Source organism: Macrobrachium rosenbergii, chromosome 6 (genome assembly GCF_040412425.1).
Source record: "Macrobrachium rosenbergii isolate ZJJX-2024 chromosome 6, ASM4041242v1, whole genome shotgun sequence".
Lineage (NCBI taxonomy): Eukaryota > Metazoa > Arthropoda > Malacostraca > Decapoda > Palaemonidae > Macrobrachium > Macrobrachium rosenbergii.
The window spans coordinates 27,779,640-27,801,426 of record NC_089746.1 but is presented as its reverse complement, the minus strand read 5'-3'; the positions used below and the strand labels follow the sequence as shown (position 1 = coordinate 27,801,426).

The 21,787-nt window shown below is 37.5% G+C and overlaps 1 protein-coding gene across 1 annotated transcript in view; it reads right to left on the bottom strand.

Moving 5' to 3' along the window:
• Positions 1–232: 232 nt before the first annotated feature.
• LOC136839382 (G-protein coupled receptor 143-like) overlaps positions 233–21,787 on the bottom strand; it is a 44,533-nt gene continuing 22,978 nt past the window's right edge. Inside the window, 3 exon segments of the mRNA XM_067105302.1 lie at positions 233–3,649; positions 9,786–9,961; positions 11,996–12,164. Of these exon segments, the coding sequence (XP_066961403.1) occupies positions 9,794–9,961; positions 11,996–12,164 (337 nt within the window). The 3' untranslated portion in view covers positions 233–3,649; positions 9,786–9,793.

Sequence of the window (21,787 nt, the reverse complement as noted above, 5' to 3'; positions counted from 1 at the left end):
AGAAGAGAAAAATGCGGGCAAAGAAAAGACCGGCTTTGGGGGGGGAGAGAAAGACAAAATGTCCTCACTCAAAAGCGGTAGAAGAATAACTGAGGTGTCACAAGATCAGGCTTGGGTTGGTGTGTCACCCACCTCATTCGTGACAGATGCCAGAAGCCACCAATTCCTTGCATATACAATTACGCTTTTTTTTTTTAACCAGTTTCCTGCTGGCCCCAGATTTATCCTAACGTTAAGACCCAGGTTTGCTCCGTGTATGAACAAAAAATAAATAGTACTGTATGTACTGACTTTGTGCATACCAAGTTGAACTTATTAACAAAATGAACTTACAAACAGTTATTAGGAATGTAACTCGTTCGCGAGTAGAAGAGCGTCTGTGTATTATTATAAAAAGGTACGAGTCAGAGCTGGAATTTTAAAGTTTTAACAAATGCTACCAACATTAACATAAAGAAATATTCTAAAGGGACCCTTCAAGTCCTTCCATATTTCCCTTTTCTCTTCATCACGATTAATGAAGACTTATTGCTGATTACTTTCATCACTACAACTGAGAAAACTAAATGAATTTTCATTTAAGAGCTAAAGGAACTACAAAACATGAGTGAAAAAATGTTTGCATATAGTAATACCCTTTCATTATTATACAAGAACAGTGTAAAACCAAATGCCCCCCCAAAAATAAAAGAAACAAATTTTGTCTTGTTCCTCACCACCCAAGATTTTACATGAGAAGAAAAGAACTTTTGATTCCTAATAAACAACACCTGCTCCTCAAGGGCAAGTACAAACTCAATCAATCTAAATGCTAAATGCACAATTTCTATGCTCACCACAAGTTCACTACCACATTTTACCTTTCAACACTCATTTACAAAAACAAGCAAAACATAAAACACCAACGGTACATTACATGAAAACTGGGTAGAAAACAAATTAAGTACATCAAATTAGAATATGAATAAATGGAATGAATGACAGGGAATGACACTTTCACTTTTATAAGCAGGCCTTAAAATGAAACATTACGTAATTGTTTGTTAGGGATACGAGAAGTTGGGATTGACTACAAACTTGGAAAACTGTAACCACCAACACAAACCCAAAGTGCTTTTTCTCATGTAAATTCTTGGAAAGTCTGTCCTCAAAAATAATGAAAAACATCAAGCATCACATTTGTTCATAGTTCTGCACATGCATAACTACTGTTATTTTATGAGCTGACATCTGCTTATTTTAAGAACTGTAACCATAAATAGATTTTCTCATATATTTTATCATAAGAGGAAAATTGGAGAATTTCTGACAATGTTTCGAATTTTAAGTAGATATGACAAACTTAGTATAGTAAAATTTGAGGATTTTCACTGTTTCAGCATCAGTGACCTTGATAGCTGTGATGCCAGACAACTTACAATCAACTGATTTGCAGTTACTTTGTAAGGTCTTCTTATAACGTAAATTAGAAAATGAAATTTGCTCTGAAATTATAAAATTTTCAAAATTTCTTATTCCTTGGCATAATAAAATCTAAACATGCAAATGACTTCTTTTCATCAAAAACAATATTTAAATAAGTTCATGTACAGTAACCCAATGACTCTAAACTCTGAGTCAAAACTAGTAAATATTGTACATGCAAATGTTGAGCTGACATTGGGTTCTTTTCTACATTTAAATGTCTAACATCCTATTGTCACTAATAAATAACAGTTTTAGCCAAACTAACTCTCAGGCTTCTAAAATAGGTACCTAGCATTGTTTGTGACTATTGAATGGGATGCTTGTACTTTCATGGCTTTTTCAAGTCATAAATGAAACCAAGAAATGGTAATTTTTACCACAGCACCAGACATCTTCAAATGGATAACAATTTGATTCACTCTTTTATCAATAAGATAATTCTATGCGTAGGTTCCAACACCTAGAAAAAGTGTGTCCTGCTGTGCCCAGAACTTTTGTATGCAATGTGGTTATTCCTGTTCCTTGAGTTAACATTGTTTTCTTAGGCATTATTCCAGTTCCTTGAGTTAACATTAAGTTAAGGATCACGAAAAGTAACCAATAAAAAGAACAGGACTGGAGATAATGAAAGAAAAAAACATAATGGGGACAGCAGGAAGGGTTGTGAAACTCAACATTTTTTTTATTAATACTATGTACTGAAAATGTGATAATGGCATCCTGTATACTGAATGCCAAATTTCTTCTCTGGACTCATTTCTAAGATTTGACATTCACTCTTGGTTGAAAATGGGCCACACAAAACTGATGAGGACCAGTGACTTGGCTTTCTAGAGCTGCCACCTCAGCCTGAGTGTATTTGTGAATATCACCCTTTCCATAATAAAGCAAACTAATACTTGTCCATATCCAAAGGATAAGGAGTATGTTGGTTAAGGAGTAAATTTAGAGATAATATTTATGCTCATTTTAGAAGCAACCTGGATGACGGCAGGCCTGGCGAAGTTTGTCAGGATAAGGTCTGTGAACACATGTTCCCACTCCAATGGCTAATAAAAAATGTAAGGATTCTAAATGACCATTATTTCTAGATATATATAATATTCCCTGATTAGAGAATGTCTCATTATTCAGTGTGAATCAAATTCTGTTTCCCATTTAAACATGACGGGTTGAATGAAAAAAAAAAATGGGAAAAAAAAGCTTCCATATACCTAAAATGATACATCATATAAATGGAGTCTTTATAATGAACCATTATTTACAAAGTTTTTTACATCATAGTTATTTCTAGAAAGTAAGTTAAAATTTCCTTCAGTTACTTATCAGAAAGAAATATTTCTACGTACACTTTACAATGAAAGTTATTTCCCAAAAGAAATAGTACTTTAGAATAAGCTTGTGGCTTGCTTTTCACTTCTTGCCTAAACTAATATCAAAGGACATATTTCCCTTATCATATCTGACTGGAAGAAAGGAATAGGATACAACTACTTAAAACTATGAGAAACAAGTCCTAACACCCTGATGATAAACAGACCCTAATACCATTTTGATAAATATATCAAAAGGTTAATATAATAAAAAGATTAAAATCATTACTGCTGAGTATCAAACCAAAATCCTAATACTTTCAACACACAAAATAAAAATTTAAATTGTAAAAACTTTTTCCATGTGAATACTTTAAATAATAACTAGACAAAATATTAAAAGATCTGCAAGAAAAAACACAATTTTCAATACAATGAAGTTATACAGATCTCAGAAACCTTAGTTACAGACAAAAATTTTAAATAACCCAGGAAACACTACCACAATAAAATGTAATAAAATCTTCCACTGTAAATGATGTTCAATACCATTTTACTGTACTTATTAACTATTCTTTACTTTTACAGAAAAAGTAAAAGCTGCAATGTCCTTTGCTCAGGAAGAAATAACTTTTTTGGCATATGTTCATTGGCGATTTGATAAACAACCCAACCTTGTAAAAAGTACAAAGTAAGATTTAGTTATAACTTTTATAGGAAAAAGAGCTACTAAGTATTTCATCAGAGCTTTGATCAATAGAACCCTTTGAGGGTGCGGGTGGTAAAAGAGGAGACCGCTCATGTACCATCTGGGTGAAGGATGACCGCCGGACAGGGCTTTCTCTAGACTCTGTTCCATCGTCATCAACCTGAAAAGATAATTAGATATCACATAACTACAAATAACAAGTATACTAACACAAATACATGCTAGGACAACCATCCCTAAATACTTAATTACAAAAAGATGAATGACCATAGTGCTTTAAGGTAGATGAAAGGATTTCTTTTAATTAACTCTTTTGACATTATTCTCGTAGTCCAAATCTCATCTGTGTTAAATCACATTCATTCTGGATTACTACTTATAAACTTTGAAACAATTTCCTTTTATCACTTACGGTGAATTTCAAGATAAAATGGTAGTTTTTGCCTCATTTTGAAACCAAAAAAACTGTACTTTATCAGTAACTTTAAATATAAAAAACAACAAAATTATATAGTCAAAATTATGTATTGCACTAAGCCTAGTTATATAATTTTTTATGCAACATGAAACAATATATTTCCTTTCCATAGAAGCTCCTGTGAGTCGTCAAAGGAGTTACCCTAATGGTCATAGCAAGGGCTCCATAAGACGGACCACCCAATATCAAAGAAGTCTCTCATAGTTGGTCTTAGTGCCTGTTGACACAGTGATGAGAGTATAAATGGACTCAAAGCAAGAGGGCTCTTTCTTCTGCCTACAGCAATTCCCATGGTCTTTTCATTCACTCTTCTTGTAAAATGTGGAAAAAAGTACATTCAGCCAAGTCCAGCACTACTCATCAGGTCTGTGAAAGAAAACATCCAACACAAATTCCCATGCATCTTTGTCTGGGAAACCAGGTGGGTTTGAGGACTCACAGCAGCTAATAAAAATAAGTTTTTCCTACATCAAAACCTGTTTTTTGATAGTGTAGCTGCTGCTTGTCCTCCAAGAAGCATATAAATGTAATTGACAGGTGACAAAATGGCCTAGTTCCCTGAATATGGAGTCCCAACAACCCAAACAAAGCCAGTCCATGGTAATGTCCCGTGAGTGATTATCAATGTTATTTTATTCAGCATTTCCATTTAGAATTAATAATGAAAAAGGATGTGGAAAGAACCTATATGTGTTACACATCAAGTTGAGATGCGGGATAACCGCTCCACCCTGACAATTAGTTGTAGAGTGCAAATAAGGACCATTTGAGAAGGTAGCCGCAACATCCAAGTACCTGAAGTAATCTAACTGGGCATAATATTTTACTTGGTAATATTCAAAAGAGTAGGACATTTCCTCTTCAAAAGGTCCTCATTCTTGGCCAAGAATGACGGGCAAAGGGACAACAGCTAAAGATAGCTAGCAGTGGGGGTGATGGAGCGTTGTTCACTTAAGAAAGCCAAGTGTGTTGACCCTGGCTCCTGACATCAAGGCAATCAAGAATGGGCAGTCAACATGGGTTGTGGTTGTATTGGGACCACTGAATTGAGGAGAAAACAGTGACCATAAAGGAGCAGGTCTCTGCAGTCTGCAGGACCAGAGTGTGAAACTGAAGACTTTAGTATTGGAGCTTATGTCACTCTCACAAAGAAATGTCTCTGACAGCGCAGTCTTGTACATTTTGGCAAGGTGTGTGTCCTAAAACAGGCGAATCACAACAATTTTAGAACCATTTGGCTCATACTTTCAACTGGGCTCTCTGTGTGGAGGTATTCCAACATGCCACAGGGGGTGGTATTGCCAAATGGATGAGGTCTGTAGTTTCTGCACCAAGTATCTTGCAATGTTAGATGCATAATTTTTAGTCTACATTTATGAACTCCACACATTAAGGCCATGGTGCAGTAAGAGGGATGTTTAGATGACTTACCCTCTTACTGTCTGGGATAGAACAACAGGTGGCAAAAAAAAAATTATCCTTGCTTGTTGTTTTAGTGGAATGAACCAATGACTGTTGGGCCAATTTGGGGCCACTAGGTAGGTGGTTCCATTGAAGGTTAACAGGCTATTCAAATACTTCAAAATTCTAGGATAATGGAGGGATTAAACTGATTGGACTCCATGTACAGCAGTCCTGTAGGATTCTCTCTCTTACTAATGCCTGAATATCCAGGTCTGAAAAAACTACACTGGAAACTGATGGTTCTCTTGTATAGCAAAACAGTTTCACTTCTAGATGTGGAGACTGGTCATACTGAACAAAGCTGTGAGCTGGAATAATGACAAATGTCACTTTCTTGCTGAGGCCATCAAAGGATAGATAGGATGACTGTATTGAAATGGGCTGTGCTATGCTATACATGTCATCTGTGTCACATTGTGTAGGACCAACAAAATGTGGGTCCTCTTTGGTGGCTTCCACTTCCTGAGAGACAGGAAGAGAACCAACAGTTCCATGAAACTGATCTGACATCACCTTAGGATAGGTGACTATCTTCTAGCTACCATCTGATGATCCACCCAATGGCCACCCTAACCTGTCAAGGAGGCTTCTGTGTATTTAACTACTTGCACAGCAGGGGAATCAGAACCATCTGTTTGGCAAAAGCAACCTCCCAGGTCCACAGCAGGAATATCTTCCCAACCACCTCAGCCCACTGGAGATAATGCTGTGTCCACAAAGGGTGGAATTCACTGTATGTGGTGCTGTAAAAGGCAACTCCTGGCTTAGCAAGGACACTAGTAAGCTCCATCCCTTCATCTGCCCTTACTGAGCATACTGGGAGTTGCTCTTCTTTTTCCCTGATAAGCATGTCTCAGTCTTTCTCCAAAGATATGTTACTGTTGTTGTTCCTCCCTCTTCTGATGCTGGGGAATACTGTAGGGACAATTGAAGGTTTATAAAGATCCAGGTCATACTGGGGGAATCTTAAATTTGGGAAGAATGGGGCTGTAGCTCACAGGAATATAGCTCCCCAGGTTTCATCTTTCCCAGAAAAGTAGGCATCATACAAATCTGTTGTAACAGGTTTCACTGAATGAGATCTGTTACTACAGTCCTCAAAGAGATCAAGGCAAAAGGGGAGGAATGTAACGGTGAGTGGAGAGCAATGTGTTGGAGCCAGCCAATGCTTCTACTTGTATGCAGGTCCTGAAAGGCTACTCCATGAAAGAGTGCCTCCATAGGGTCAACACAAAGGTCTTTGCATCCACAGCCAAAGCAGTCCTAAAAGACTTCGGGAGCTCTCTTGTGGTAACTTCCGGAAAGTGGATGACGTTAGGACAGAAAGACAGGGAGGGAGGGAGGGAGGTAGAGTCTTGCAAGGAATTCAGAAGTGGCCATCCCATCTGGGATTTTGCCCCTAAGGGCACCAAACTCCTGAGTAACTATGATGAGTGGGAACTTTTTCCATTCAAAAGGAAGGACAGGTGTTGCCCATTCCCTTGTGGACTTGTCAGATACTGGAATAGCAGAAATAATTGGCTTTATTTCTGCTATTTTCTCATGCTTCCTGGTAACTGCAAAGTTCTGAAATTCTGCCTTCACATGGTCAACTGTTGTAGAAGTTAGAGGGCAAAAGGCTGGTGCCACCCCAGGATTGTGGAGATATAACAATTTTTTGTTAAATCGGAAAGAAGATTGCTTAAATAGCCTTCACTACCATGCTAGCAGGGAGGATGACCATCTCCTTTCTAAATTCCTACTGAGGGAAGGACTAAGCGCCATTATCATATATACTCACATATCATGCGACTTTTGATGACCTAATTTTAAAGCTAATTTCAAGGGGGTTGCATCATACACGAGATATAAAATTAACATAAATAATATTCACATATTAGTATTGTACAGTATTATGAAATACAAACATAACGCATACGCATCTTTTCCATGGATCTTTAAAAAGTTACGCTTTGCTTCACTGTATCCAATAATATTGTATGTATTCTCATATTACTATTGTATTATAAAATACAAACATAGCGATCAATGTTTTGGTTTGGAAATCGGCTGACGGTGATTACCAGGTAAGTTTATTTTGATGTATTTAACTCAATTCAGAGCAATTTTCTTGCTTCTAGTTAGCATAAATGAATCTCTACAAACTATATAAGGGGCAAGGTTATTTTTTGTTACACAAAGTGGTTTTTAAGTCAAAATATGACTTGAATACATCTCACTGTGAACTAAATTTAGTTATTTTTTTTCTTAATAGACGGCATGATATCAACAGTGAAATGTGTTCTTCCATGCCCAATAATTTTGATTAAAATACTTTTCTCTGCAATTTTATTTACGGTCGAGTTTTATCCATGTTGCCGATGCATGATAATCTATAGTCATTAGCAGTTTGAACACTGTCTTATCCACTTTGGCTACAACTTGCAGCTTAAATTTAGCAGTATATTTCCCTGCAAATCTTTTCTCCATAGCGAATAAGGGTATACAGGTAATGTAAAAATATATCAGTCCTATTCTACTTAATGTCATTTGTAACATAACTAAAATAGTTTTTTACTATCATACGATAGTTGAAATGCAAGCAAAACAGCTGTTTTTATCCAATTCGGTTGTTTATAGCAAAGCAACTGTTTCTCATTCGGCTGTTTATGGCTGTACGTGTTTAAGCAATGACTGTTACATTACTAACAATACTTTTATCATTCTCTTTTACTTTTTTAACTTATCTAACTAGAAGATGGGATGGATAAAGAGATGGAGGAAAAGAGGTTAGTCTATTATAATTTGGTTTCTCAAAAAAGGAGCTCGCATGATACACAATATACATGATCAAATAATTTTTTATGGGTGAAAATTTGGGGTCGCACGATTCGTAAGATTGCGCGTTACACGAGTATATACAGTAGTTGATGAGATATATGCCATATAGCCAAACAATACACACTGAGGTGACATCCATAAGGTTATTAGCACCAGTATCAGGGTAGTATTGATGTCACTAATCTTCCCAGCTTTGGGGTTATAGTTTGACCTGGACATGGTATTAGAACTAGTTGGAATTGTGGAAGCATGAAGGTTGTACCTCAGTTAATCTTCTGACTCTACAGGGATCTAGGTAACTGACTCAGCTTCTTGGCCTTGGGTTTTTTGTTAGCTTGCACCTAAGACCTAAATTTCTCTATGAGAATCAATCCCCACACAGGTGACTTTTGAAGACCTTCTCATCTCCCTTTAGAGGACTTGAAAAAGTCTCTTTCAGATAACATCCAACTCAGTAACCAGAACTGTATCGAATTCCCATCAGGAATCCTCAACAGCATCTCTGGCATAGTGACACTCAGTATCAAGGGCTTTATTGATAATGCTTATTAATGCCTTCAGAAACTCTAAGCAAGCCTCAGGCAAAACTCCGCATTAAGATTGGGCCTGGGCAGCCATATTGTCACTGCCTGCAAAATGCTTGGTAGTCTCTAATGAAGGACCATAATCTTTGGAAGGGACAAGAATTTCAGAAGGAAGGAAGGTGAGTTCTATTGAGGTCCTCCTCAAATCAGGTTACTGTATGGGAAGGCCCAGATTCTCTTTCACGGGATCCCTCTCACATAAAACCAAAGGAATTGCCTGTGGGTCTTCTAGGTTTTCTACAGATGATGTCATTTGATGCCATTGGAATCTCAAAGGATGAAATCTGAAGGACATCAATATACCTAACTGGAACCTCAAGAAGTTAGAACCATCAACACTGCTTGAAAGAATATTCAAGTTTAATGGCACATGGAATGAAAGAATGAATTAAAGAACTTTAGTAATATGAGATTAAATATTATAAAAGACAAGTTAATTTAAACATTTTAAAAATATGTCATCAATTACGTGAAAGTCTAGCTTTCAACCTACAAGCAAGGTTTATTTTAGTACAGTATGGTTATGTTCAGAGTGAATATTTTTAAAAACCTGTTCCTTATTCACAGGTTTTTCTGTCAACAAGAAAAAGATTTCCAACTCCTATGATTGCCATTAAACATATTAAATTCAGACTTTCTGATGCCACATGATCAGTAATTCTGAGAGAATGGATACTTCATATTCAGCTTTTTACTACAATTGTCTCAATCTCACAAAAGATAAAAACTAAGATTCACAGAAAAAACTGTTGTTCCAGAAGCAAATGAATTATCCCAAACCTAATTACTCCACAACTCAACACAAAAATTTCCCAGGTCTGTTTACCTGTCATTTGGATACTGATGTTTTGGCCCCAACTTAAAATGAAATAACTGAAGAGCACATACTAAATGTGAAACAAGGACCTACATTTGTGCCAAAGCAAGACAAAACTTGGATTTATTCTTACTGGGTTATCTAGAGTTTCATCCATGGTAGTGGGGGAGGGTCCATCTGTCGGTATGCTGCACTAGTTTTGGGCCAGAGAATCTGAGGGAACCAGCCAGGCCTTGTAATAACGCTACCGGAATCCCATGCCCGATATACCATACAGTTAAACACTGCTTGAAGAGGATTCAGAATTGCCTGTAATATAAAAAAAAAATGGTCATAAATATTTACTATAATGAACAATGCTAATATGAAACATCACTTCCAAGAATCTTGATGGAAATAACTTTTAGCTACCTGATGAAATAGAGATATCTATTTGTAAATACTGTAATATAAAGAAATACAGTAATATCTTTTTCTTCTTTGGTGTAGGGAGGGACACAATAAAAACTATAATTTTTCAAACAAATTCCACAACAGTATTTTGACAAACTCTTTTCAACATGAGTTTTAATTTACTGAAAGTAGAGAACTTAGACCTTAAAAAAGTATATCAGTTCTAAAACAGAAAAACCTAATTGATTTATGTGAAGAACACTACACTTTCAATATTATTAACCCTCTAACGCCGAGCCTCTATTTCCAAAAGTGTCTGTCGTATGTTGGCGGCATTCGGGAGTCAGCGCCGAAGCGGAAAAAAATTTTTTTTCAAAAAATCACAGCACGCTAAGTTTTTAAGATTAAGAGTTCATTTTTGGCTCTTTTTTTTGTCATTGCCTGAAGTTTAGTATGCAACCATCAGAAATAAAAAAATATCATTATCATATATAAATTTTGAAATATGACAGTGCAAAAAAAAATTTCATGTATAATTGTATACAAATCGCGCTGTGAGCAAAACGGTTGAAGCTAACAAGTTATTTTTTTTTCTTTGTATTGTACACTAAATTGCAATGATTTTGGTATATAACAAATTGTAAAACGATCAAAGCAACACAGAGAAAATATTATCACAAAATGATGCATGAATTCGTAACGTGCGGACGTAAAAAAAGTTTTTTTAAAAAATTCACCATATATCGAAATATTGTGCTAGAGACTTCCCGTTTGTTGCAAAATGAAGGTAATTGATTGAATATTACTAGACTGTAAGTGTTTTAGCTTACAATTGCAGTTTTCGACCATTTCGGTCGAGTTAAAGTTGACCAAAAGTAGAATTTTTTCTATTTATTGTGATTTATATGAAAATATTTCAAAACTGATAAAAGCTACAACCATGAGTTATTTTTTGTTGTATTCTACATGACACTGTGCACATTTCCATATATAAAACTTTATGTAACGACTAAAATAAAATGGTGCAAACATTACGACAAAGTGACGAAAGAATTTCTGAGATGTTTGGCCAAGTTACCGCGCGGACGTAAGGAAAAAGTTTTTTTTAAAAATTCACCATAAAACGAAATATTGTGCTAGAGACTTCCAGTTTGTTGCAAAATGAAGGTACATGATTGAATATTACTAGAATGTAAGAGTTTTAGCTTACAATTGGGTTTTTCGATCATTTTGGTCGAGTTAAAGTTGACCGAAGGTTGAAATTTTGGCACTTATCGTGATTTATATGGAAATATTTCAAAACTGATAGACGCTACAACCATGAGTTATTTTCTGTTGTATTCTACATGAAACTGCGCACATTTCCATATATAAAACTTTATGTAACGACTAATATAAACCATTGCAAACATTACGACAAAATGACGAAAGAATTTCTGAAATTTTCGGCCGAGTTACCGTCTGGACATTAGGAAAAAGTTTTTTCAAAAATTCACCATAAATTGAAATATTGTGCTAGAGACTTCCAATTTGTTGCAAAATGAAGGTAAATGATTGAATATTACTAGATTGTAAGAGTTTTAGCTTACAATTGCGTTTTTTGACCATTTCGGTTGAGTCAAAGTTGACCGGTTAAAATTTTTTGTAGTTGACGTACGGTACGTCCACTTGGCACCCAACAGACAATTTTAGTCGACGTACAATACGTCCAGTCGGCGTTTAAGGGTTAACTTGATTAAATACAATATAGTAATTTGACCAGAATACAGCGTTACAAATCTTAACAATACTAGGCTCACCTGAAGGGATTATTTTGTCAAAATTTAAATGGCATGAAGAAAACAATGAGAAATGTTAATCAGAGCCTCTTTACCCCAATCAAAACCTATAAATTCCATATTATATAGTTGATGTTTGATTCAAGAAACATACTGATAATCTAGTACTTACCATTAAATACCACACAACAAGAACAAAAGTCCTGGGAAGGTTATCCCATGCTGTCCACAGTACAATGCCATTTACAATGTTTGGTAACCAGCACAAATAAAATACTGCATTAATGAGGAAAAATTTCTTCAGAAGGCCATCCACTACCCGTCTCTCAGCATGGGTAAACCTAAAAAATAAATTTAAAATGTAGATGTGGGAAGAGAAACTAAAAACTAGAGAATCATCTCTAGTAAAGATCTATATCTCAAAACTGGTAGGATCATGATATGAGACTAAAAGAGAAACAACTGTATGAGAAAAATGACATTTTTATTATAAAATACAGTTTTATATATACTTAACAAGTAATTACATTGCCATAGTTTCTACTGATCGGCAGCCAGAATTTTTGAAATTCGCAGTAGCACTACAGTACTTTGTTTTGGTTAGGCGACTAACCCCGCCCACTTTCAGGGTAAGAGAGGAATTCGTCCAGCAAAAAGAGCTCAATGTTTATGCCTTTCTATCCATGTGAGGGGAGGAGGGAGGGCTCTGATCATGTAATTACTTGGCAAGTATATATAAAACTTTATTTTATTATAAAAATATTTTTATATAAGCAACTTACCAAGTAATTATATAGCTGAATCCCACGTTGAAGGAGGTGGGATGCATGGCTCTATCTATTCAAACATTAAAAATTGTAATGAAATGAGAATAGAAAAAATGCTAACATTGGTAAAATGTTTGCTAGTTCCTTACTTGGCGAGAGAGCTGCTACAGGAGAGTATTGCCTCTGGTTGGCGCTCATCTCAATCAGTAGTGGTGCGGCAGTATAGCCAGGAAGCGCCTGCTACTTAGTGGGATTCTTTATTGCAAAGGAGTTTTCCGATTGCAGATAAAGAATTAAAAAGTTGCCCTGCCCTGGGCTCAGTACCGTATACATAAAAACAACCAGAGTAATCAAAGTAGTCACCTAGACCTGAATTAAAAACCACTACCCAAAAGAAAAAACAAACTGGAGGGCACTCCATGCACAAAGTACCCCCAGGCTCCCCTACAATTCAACACCCTTGTTTTGAGGGAAAAAAAAAAAAAAAAAAAAAAAAAAGTATGGAAGGGATACTTTCTACACTCCCTCTCCCATCACTATGCCAGCAACTGAAAACGGACCTAAGGTACTGCAATTCTCATATATAGTTTCGACTTCACTCAAGTAATGTGAGCCAAATATTGACTGACACTTCCAATATGTTGTCTGGATAATTGAGGAAAGCGACAAATTGTTTAAAAGCCATGGACATGGCTACGGCTCTCACTTTGTGTGCTTTCACTTTCACTAAAGATAAGGCATCAATCTTAAACTGCAAATGAGCCTCCAGGATAGGATCCTTAAAAAAATTCCAGGGCATTTTTTGAGAGAGGATGCAAAGGATTTTTCACTGAGCACCAAAGGTTGCTTGATGCACCACAAATCTTTTCAGTTCTTTGCAAGTAAAATTTAAGTGCCCCTACAGGGCAAAGGGTCCTTTCCTCTTCCTCAGGCCCTAAGACATCTACCAGACTTTTGAAAGAGAATGAATGAGGCCACGGATTGGAAGGGGACTTATTCTTCACTAAAAGGCCAAGAGTAAACAAAAAAATAGCATTACCCTGAGAGAAATCGATTCTCTTATCTAATGAGTGAACTCACTAATACACACAGCTGTAGCCAATGCTACCAGAAACTAAGTCTTCCTTGTTGTGTCTCTCATAGAGATTGAACTTAAGAGGTTCAAAATGGGGGTCTGACAACCACTTTAAGACCAAGTCCAGGTTCCAAGCTACTAGTTTTTCTTCCTTATGTCTGGTCGTATCAAACGACTTAATAAGTTCGGACAAATCCTTATTAGAGGAGAGATCCACTCCCCAGTGTCTAAATACAGAGCTCAACATTGCTGTATAACCCTTAATAGTTGAGGAAGATAGTCCCCTAGAAGATCTTACATAAAGCAAGAAATCTCCAATTTCAGCTACAGTTGTCTTAGAAGACGAGATGTTATGCATTTGGCACCATGAATGGAAGATTGTCCAATTGGCTTGATAAACACTGCTCGAGGACTGGGATCACACTAGTTTCCTCACAGTCTCAATGCAGTCAGGGCCAGAGTGGACAGTCCTTGGTGGAACCGTCTGAAATGCAGTTGTTTGAGTAAATTTAGTTTCTGAGGCAACGGCCTCGGAAAGTCTGTCAGAAACTCTAACAAGTCTTGGGAACCACTCCTGGGTTGGCCAAAATGGAGCTATTAAAGTCACTGTTACATTTTGGTGATTCTGGAACTTGTTGATTACTTCCCTTGCCTTCTTGAATGGAGGGAAGACATACAGGTCCTTGTCCGACCAGTCCACAAGCACTGCATCTGTCGCCCATGCTTGAGGATCTGGGACTGGTGAACAATATACAGGAAGATGAAAGTTCTTCACGGTTGCAAACAGATCCAGAACTGGCTTTTCCCACAGTTTCCAAAGTCTTAGGCACACTAAAGGATCCAGAGTCCACTCTGTAGGGAGCACCTGTTTTCGGCGGTTCAGTTCGTCCGCTAAGATGTTTAATTTCCCTTGAATAAACCTGGTTAGGATCTTCGTCTGGTTTCGATCCGCCCACAAGAGAAAAACTCTTACTGCCTCACAAAGGGTAATAGTGTGTCCCCCCCTTGCTTCTTGATGTAATATTGTCCAAATGGACTGTCACTTTCTTTCTGAATGTACACATGCAGTACTTTTTCTAATTTACTATTATTTTTCATAATTCACACATGTACATTAAAACACATTTACTGTCACTTGCAATTACTTACATTCTTCTTCTTTTTCTTCTTCTCTTCCTCCTCCTCCTTCTTCTTTTTTCTCTACATTTTTCACTGGTGGCCGTCTTCTTCGTTTTCTGTTGTCATTCTATCTCGCTGCTGTGATAAAGTTTTCTTGTAATCCCCAGTGAATTGCTTTTAACTCCTTTACGTTGATATGCCATTTGCTCTGTTCTGGAGTCAAAATTCCGGATAGGGGCTCAGAGGAAGGAGGGACTTCCCTTGAGACAGTCTGTCCCTTGATTTCCACCACAGCAGGTCCCGTTTGATTTCCTGAGTTATTGGGAAAACAGAAGTGTCCGAAAACTTCTTCCTGTTCCAACTGGCTTGCAGATAAAACTGAAAGTTCCTTGTGCATTCTTCCCAGAGACATGAATTGCTCTATGGAAGAGAGGGTCCCACTGTAGCCTGTGGGAACAAATGTTTATCCACAGGGGAATAAAGTAGAGCGGACTTCTGTGAAAGGGTCACACCTTTAGTGGTAAAGAACACCACAGCTCCCTTTTCTTTAAAAATGTTCATCACAAAAAGGGAAGCCAGCTCCAGAGATCCGTCCCTCATACACTTGTCGAGATGAGATAACACAAAAAATCTGGGGTGTAGTCCTCCGGGACATGAAGACAATCCTTGATCTTGCAAGGAAGGGCACCCACTGCCCAATCTAAAAAACTAAGCACCTTGAAAACTTTAAACAGGTGCTTGATCAAACGGTCTAGCTCTGAAATCGAGAATAGGCTCTTCGCAGAATTGAAAGCCGACCTCCGGGACAAGTCTATCAGACCGGAGAAGTACGCCCTGGGAGAAGGCAGAAGTTCCCAGGGAAAGGGCCTCTCCAGTTGCATAAGACAGATAAATCCTCTGAGAGAGCCTTGACAGAGGGCAACTATAGTAGGCTCTTCCCTGCTCTCTCTTCCCTGAGAGGCAACTTTCTACAGGCAGTCCCCGGTTATCGGCGGGGTTCCGTTCCCGACTGCATGACGACAACCGAAAATCACTGCTAACCGAAAATCGGTGATAATAGCACTGATCCCTGGTTAGCGGCGCCGATAACCGGTGATCAGCGCTGCCGATAAGAGGCGATCAGCGCCGATAACGGGTTATCAGCACCGTTAACTGGTTATCAGCGACGAAAATCTGGTTATCGTCGTTGCTAGACAAGCACTGTAAAACCAGATCGCTGGTAACTGAGGCTGCCGATAACCGGGGACTGCCTGTACTTCATTTAATGCCTTCTTAGCAGAGGCAGACAGTACCATCTTAGGAAGTCTCAAGGAATTAACAGTCTGGTTGTCCATTAAATATGTAGACGCTGGGGAAGCCAGAGCTGCAGGCAAGAAGAAATTAGGATAGCCGGAGCTGCAGGTGACAAGAAATTAGGATATGTTGCCAACAAAAACCTTAGCAAAGAAGCATAAGCAGTTGGCGAAGTTAAGGGGTCTACTTCTTCTTCCTCCTCTGAAGAAATGGGGGACAACTTCACAAGTGGTTGAGTAGTCGAATGGGGTTTCTTGATTAACCCCAAAATATTATCTAACTGTTGCTGAATGGACAGAAAGGAAGGGTCCACTACTACAGGAGCTTGTTGAGCCGAGGCCAGACACTGTGGATGAAGGGGTAGCTGGGCAGTGGCTGGATCCAAAACCCCCAAACAGGAGCAGTGTCAGGAACTTGAAAGAAGTGATAGGGAGCACAGGAGCCAGGGTAAGCTCTGCAGACCTAGGGCGCTTAGAAGACAAAACAAGCTCAGGAGCCAACTGGCACTCATGTGCAGACAAAGGCTCGGGTGCTGACGGGCACTTGGAAAGAACCGGACGTTCTAATAATAGATGTTCCGAAGCCAAGGGGAGCTCTGGCACCAATGGGTATTAGGCGCCAACAGACGCTCTGGAGCCAAAGGTCTTAACACGGACACAACAGAGTCGGGCATTGTGGGAGCAGTACCTAACGGGCATGAGGGATTGCTGAGTCAATAATCGTAGCGGGAGCAGGAAGCTCGGGCACTAAAGGTTGCTCGGTTACTTTCCTAACTCCAGGAGAATGCTGTGGCACCATTGATGGGGGCTTGTCCACGATCCTAGCCGAAGAAGAGCGCTTGCAAGAAGGGACTAGACGTTTAACTGTTGACAGTTGTCCCCCTAACTCCAGGTGATCCTGGGAGAAATGTTCAGGACTGTCCCAAAACTGCAAGATGACTTTGCTAGAGAAGATTCCTTGGGCTTCTTTACAAGAGCTGCAGGGGAAAGACACATCAATAGCACGTCTCTTCAAAGGACAAGATTCATCTTTAAAATGCCACTGGTGTCTGGGACTCGAATCAGTTGAAGAAAGACTTGAAGAAAGATGACTCACTTCCATTAAAACACCTTTCAAGTGGTGCTCTGTCGTGACCTAGGAAGCGGCAACAGGACTGACTGAGGGGGCAACTGCCTGTGGACAGACCCCACAGACCTCATCTGGGCTACCAATTTGGCTCCTCCTAGGTTTAGGGAGTTTGCCAGGGACCTTTGCCTAAGAGAATCGGCGGGACAGACAGCCACCTCCTCCACTGACACTTCACCAACACTTTTAACACTTGTCGATAAGGACTTTCACTGAAACGCCTATCTGTTCCATAGTATTCACTAACAACTCAAATTTCTTATTAACTCTCGACTCAAGGCTGGCAATGGTGTCGGGATTGCGAGTAAGGGAGCTGGGGAGAGATGGTGGAACAGAATGAGAACTAGGATTAGTAGGAATAAAAGGCAAAGAAACACTATCAGACACAGACTTAGGAGGAACCTAACTAGCTAACGTCTTTTTACTATTGGCTCTAGAAACAGCTTTCCTCTTTTTTGTCTCTGTCCGGTTTTGATAAGTGACTATTTAAAGTTTTCCAAATTTTGATATCCCAATGTTCACATTCATTACAAGTCAAGTCTGGGGAACAAATTTGACCACTACAAGATGTGCAGGGAGTGTGCAGGTCATAACAGGTTTTAGTTATCCTAGTATTACAGCCTTTGCTGTAATACTGAAAGCCTTGGGAACCAGAATCATACACAGTCGACAAGTCAAAAGTCAACTAAGCTTAGAATGTCTAAGATCCGAATTATACGTGAAATTCGGTAGTTAGGTGTGGAAAAAGAACCTGACGCTGTCTAAATGTGCTGAAAAGGCTACCATAAAGAGAATACTTCACCAATTGTAGTACTACAACCAACTGAGAAGCTAAAGAAATCCAAAAATACGCTGCTGCTAAGGAATGAAGTACAGCCATCAGCCGGCAGAAACATATTGAGCTCTTTTTGCTGCACTAGTTCCTCTCTTACCCCGAAAGTGGGCGGGGCTAGTCGCCTAACCAAAACAAAGTAGCGCTACCGCGAATTTCAAAAATTCTAGTCGCCAGTTAATAGAAACTATAGCTATGTGATTACTTGGTAAGTTGCTTATATAAAAATCAAACCCCTATGTCTTTAGTGAACAAAATTAGTCTTCCTTGTTAAGTCCTATACATCTATTCCTTAATTATTAGTTAATGATAGAATCAGTCACCTACGTTGTCATTGCTATACATCTTCCAGACTAATAAAAATTAATTTGATATAATTTTCACACAGTAGAAAAATTACCAGTTTCAATTAATTACCAGTGATATGGTTCCATGCATTTGTGTTGTCATCATTGCACTTTTCTGCTTTTAGCTGACTGACTTTGCACTTGTGCAACTATTATACTTTTAATAAAACCATCTAATCAAATTATCATGTATTTTTTATGTAAAAATAAATTATTAACAATGCAGTGATACCTAAATTATGATTAACTATACATTTCAAGATTTACTAAGATATATTTTTAAGATTTGATCAGAGAATACTTCTATGTTTAACTTTACTTTCGTCTTAATGAAAACCTATAATGATGTTTTTTTTATAACTAGACTGCATTTATCTAACAAATTTATGAGTTAAACACTATGGATACACGTATGAGTCTAAAAGTTTATCCGTTCAAAATTTTCACAAGATTATATAATAAAAATATTATTAACAATCCTAATTAACAAATATATTGCAATATTTGGATACCAAATTGAAAAGTTATATATCCACATATTAAAAATAATAAATGTCAAGGACAACCCTGCTGGTACTCAAACCCTAATGAAAAACTAAAATATTTTACATGACCTCTGATGATACACAGTTGTTTGTTTAAGTTCCACTTTTCATTCAAGGGATACTGATTTGACTTGATTTATGAAAGATTGGTCAAATGACCCGGCACTGTTTAGAAGCTAAAACAATGATAAATTAATTTAAAATAATCTAGTACTGTAATAGCAAAAAATTGTTCAGTGTCATAAACAAATGTTGATAGCTTTCACAAAGGCCATATTAGCATCAGCATCATAATTTAAAACCTAGTCAGTAGAACAATTCATTCATAACAAAATCTTAAGATAATTCCTGGTCTATTTAGGCATGTAATAATAATGGCAGTTTTGAGAAGGATCTTTCAAGCTGTTGAATACAGTAGCACATTGAATAATACATGAAGACTTAATAATAACAATACAAAATGTTCCATATACATTTTATGTGTGTCTCTATGTGCATTAGTCTGCCGATTTTATACATAATGAGTAGCTATTGTTTTGTGCCTGCATTTTGTTATCGCCGCATTAATAATCTAATGAAAATTTCATCTCACTGATGTGTGTGTGTGTGTGAGAGAGAGAGAGAGAGGCTCATTAAAGATATATTACAGTAACACTGATTTTTATTTTTTATAGCATAAGAAAATTAATAAAATATCTCTGCTGTCTAGAACATGTAAGCTACTTAAGCTTAAACTATTGTGTATTATTAGTTGAAGCACTGGGTAAAAATGCAATGCACTATATTTACTGAGGTACTGTACACTATTATATTACTGTAGTTCAAACACCAAATAACCTTAAACTGTCATCCAAAACACTTTAATATCATTTCAAAGTCATCTTACAACATTACCCTTAAAAATACATGGCTTACAGTTACGTGTGAACACTCCTACAACTGTGACTCTTACCAATGTGAAAACTAATCAAGTTACCCCTAAATTCAGGGATACACATTTTCTTTCATACAGTATTCAAGCCTTACCATTTTCTTTCAACATAGATAGGGGTAACATTTATACATCATTAGGCGAACGTTTTTCAAGAAAAAAATACATTTTACTGATATTTTGCAGTGTTTACATTAATATTATTATTTGAAAATTAGTAATAATTTTTTTATCATAAAAAAAGTATTTGGTCATGGAAATAAAATGAAAATAATTGGTGAATATTTCAGATATGCTCTATTTCATCTTCTGAATACAGGTGGTCCCCAGTTATCGACGGCATTGGTTATAGGCGTTTCGGTTTTATGGCACTTGGCTAATGACGTTGTTAACCCAATTTTCGGCAACAGTAAGTGATTTTTGGCATTGGTAAGCAGTTTATCAGAGTCAGCAAGCAGTTTATCAGTTTATCAGTGTCTGCAAGCAGTTTATCAGCCCTGACAAGCAGTTTATTGGCGCTTACAAAGTCATAAACGCCATTTACTACCATAATTATTGGAGATTTTAAACTATCATCGCTTGGCCAGGAATGGAACCCTTGCCATTAACCGGGGCTGCAAATAGGCAAATTTTCTGCAACTTATTTGGAGTTATGTTCCACAGAAAAAGTTGCGAATAGGTGAATCCACGAATCCTGAACCGCGAATAGTCAGGGGTCGTCTGTAATTACATTTTAATATGGGATATTGGCTTCATCAAAATTTTGAGTAAAATAATGATAAAAAATGAGAGAAAGAAAGTGAGAGTAAGCAGACATACAAATGGGCATTCAAGCAACTGCTTAAAGAAATGAAATTTACTTGTAATCAAGAAATGAGCTGAGAACATTTGCATGTAAGTTTAAAGATTTTACTAGAGACAATGACAGCATGTATACAGCACATGATTATGCGAAATCCTTATATTGTCCGTCACATGCTGAGAACTCCTTCAGCTCAGGCTACTATATATCGCACTGGTTGAACCATTAGATAAATATGCAATTCACTATATTTACTGATACACAACTTCATTAATCCCACTGTATTACTGGATGCTGACTTTATCAAGACTTCAAACAAAACAGCAATGTAAAATGCAAGAGAAAGAGGGTGTAGATAGACATTCATTTGAGTGCTTACAACAAATATTAAAAGTAAATACAACAAATATTAAAAGTAATTTGTACTTTTCTTAGGTGTACAATATTCATAACAAGGTTGCTGACTGGTTGAGATTACAGTCTACCCCTACTTAGCCTTAAATCACCACTCACACATTTTGCTTCAGCTGCAGGAACAGACTGAGGCAGTTGAGGTGGGTTCTATTTATAGAAGGCTTTGGCTTGTATACCTATGAAAAATACAAATTACTGTACTGTACTTTTAAAATTTGTTATTTCTTCCTACTTAAATATAAACAACTGCCTTTTATATTGGAGACTTACTCCTTATATGGAAGGTTGTTCCTACAATGAACTGGAGTTAAATTCCACCCAGAAGTGCCATGCCCCTAGTTGCGCATGCAAGTAGGGGATGTCAGTGACTCCTGTGACCTTTACTGGTCTGGTGAAATGGTTGACCAAAGCAATAGGACCCTAGCCCCAAGGACCTGCATTACAGGAGGGTACTCGGGTAAGGAAAAATCTCTGAGAACCATGACATCCCTCATACGGGATCTCATGTTGGAAGGCAGCTTAATTATGGCTATTAGCAAGTAATGGGCTCAGAATAAGCTCTACCATATCCCCTTCCCTTGTTAAAAGAGGGAGGACAGAGGGGGATGCACCATAGTAATTAGCATTCCAACTAGATGCTCAATGACTCTAGTATGTACTTTGGTAAATTGGTACTGATGCTCTCTTTAAGAGATGAATATGGGTGAAGGAGAG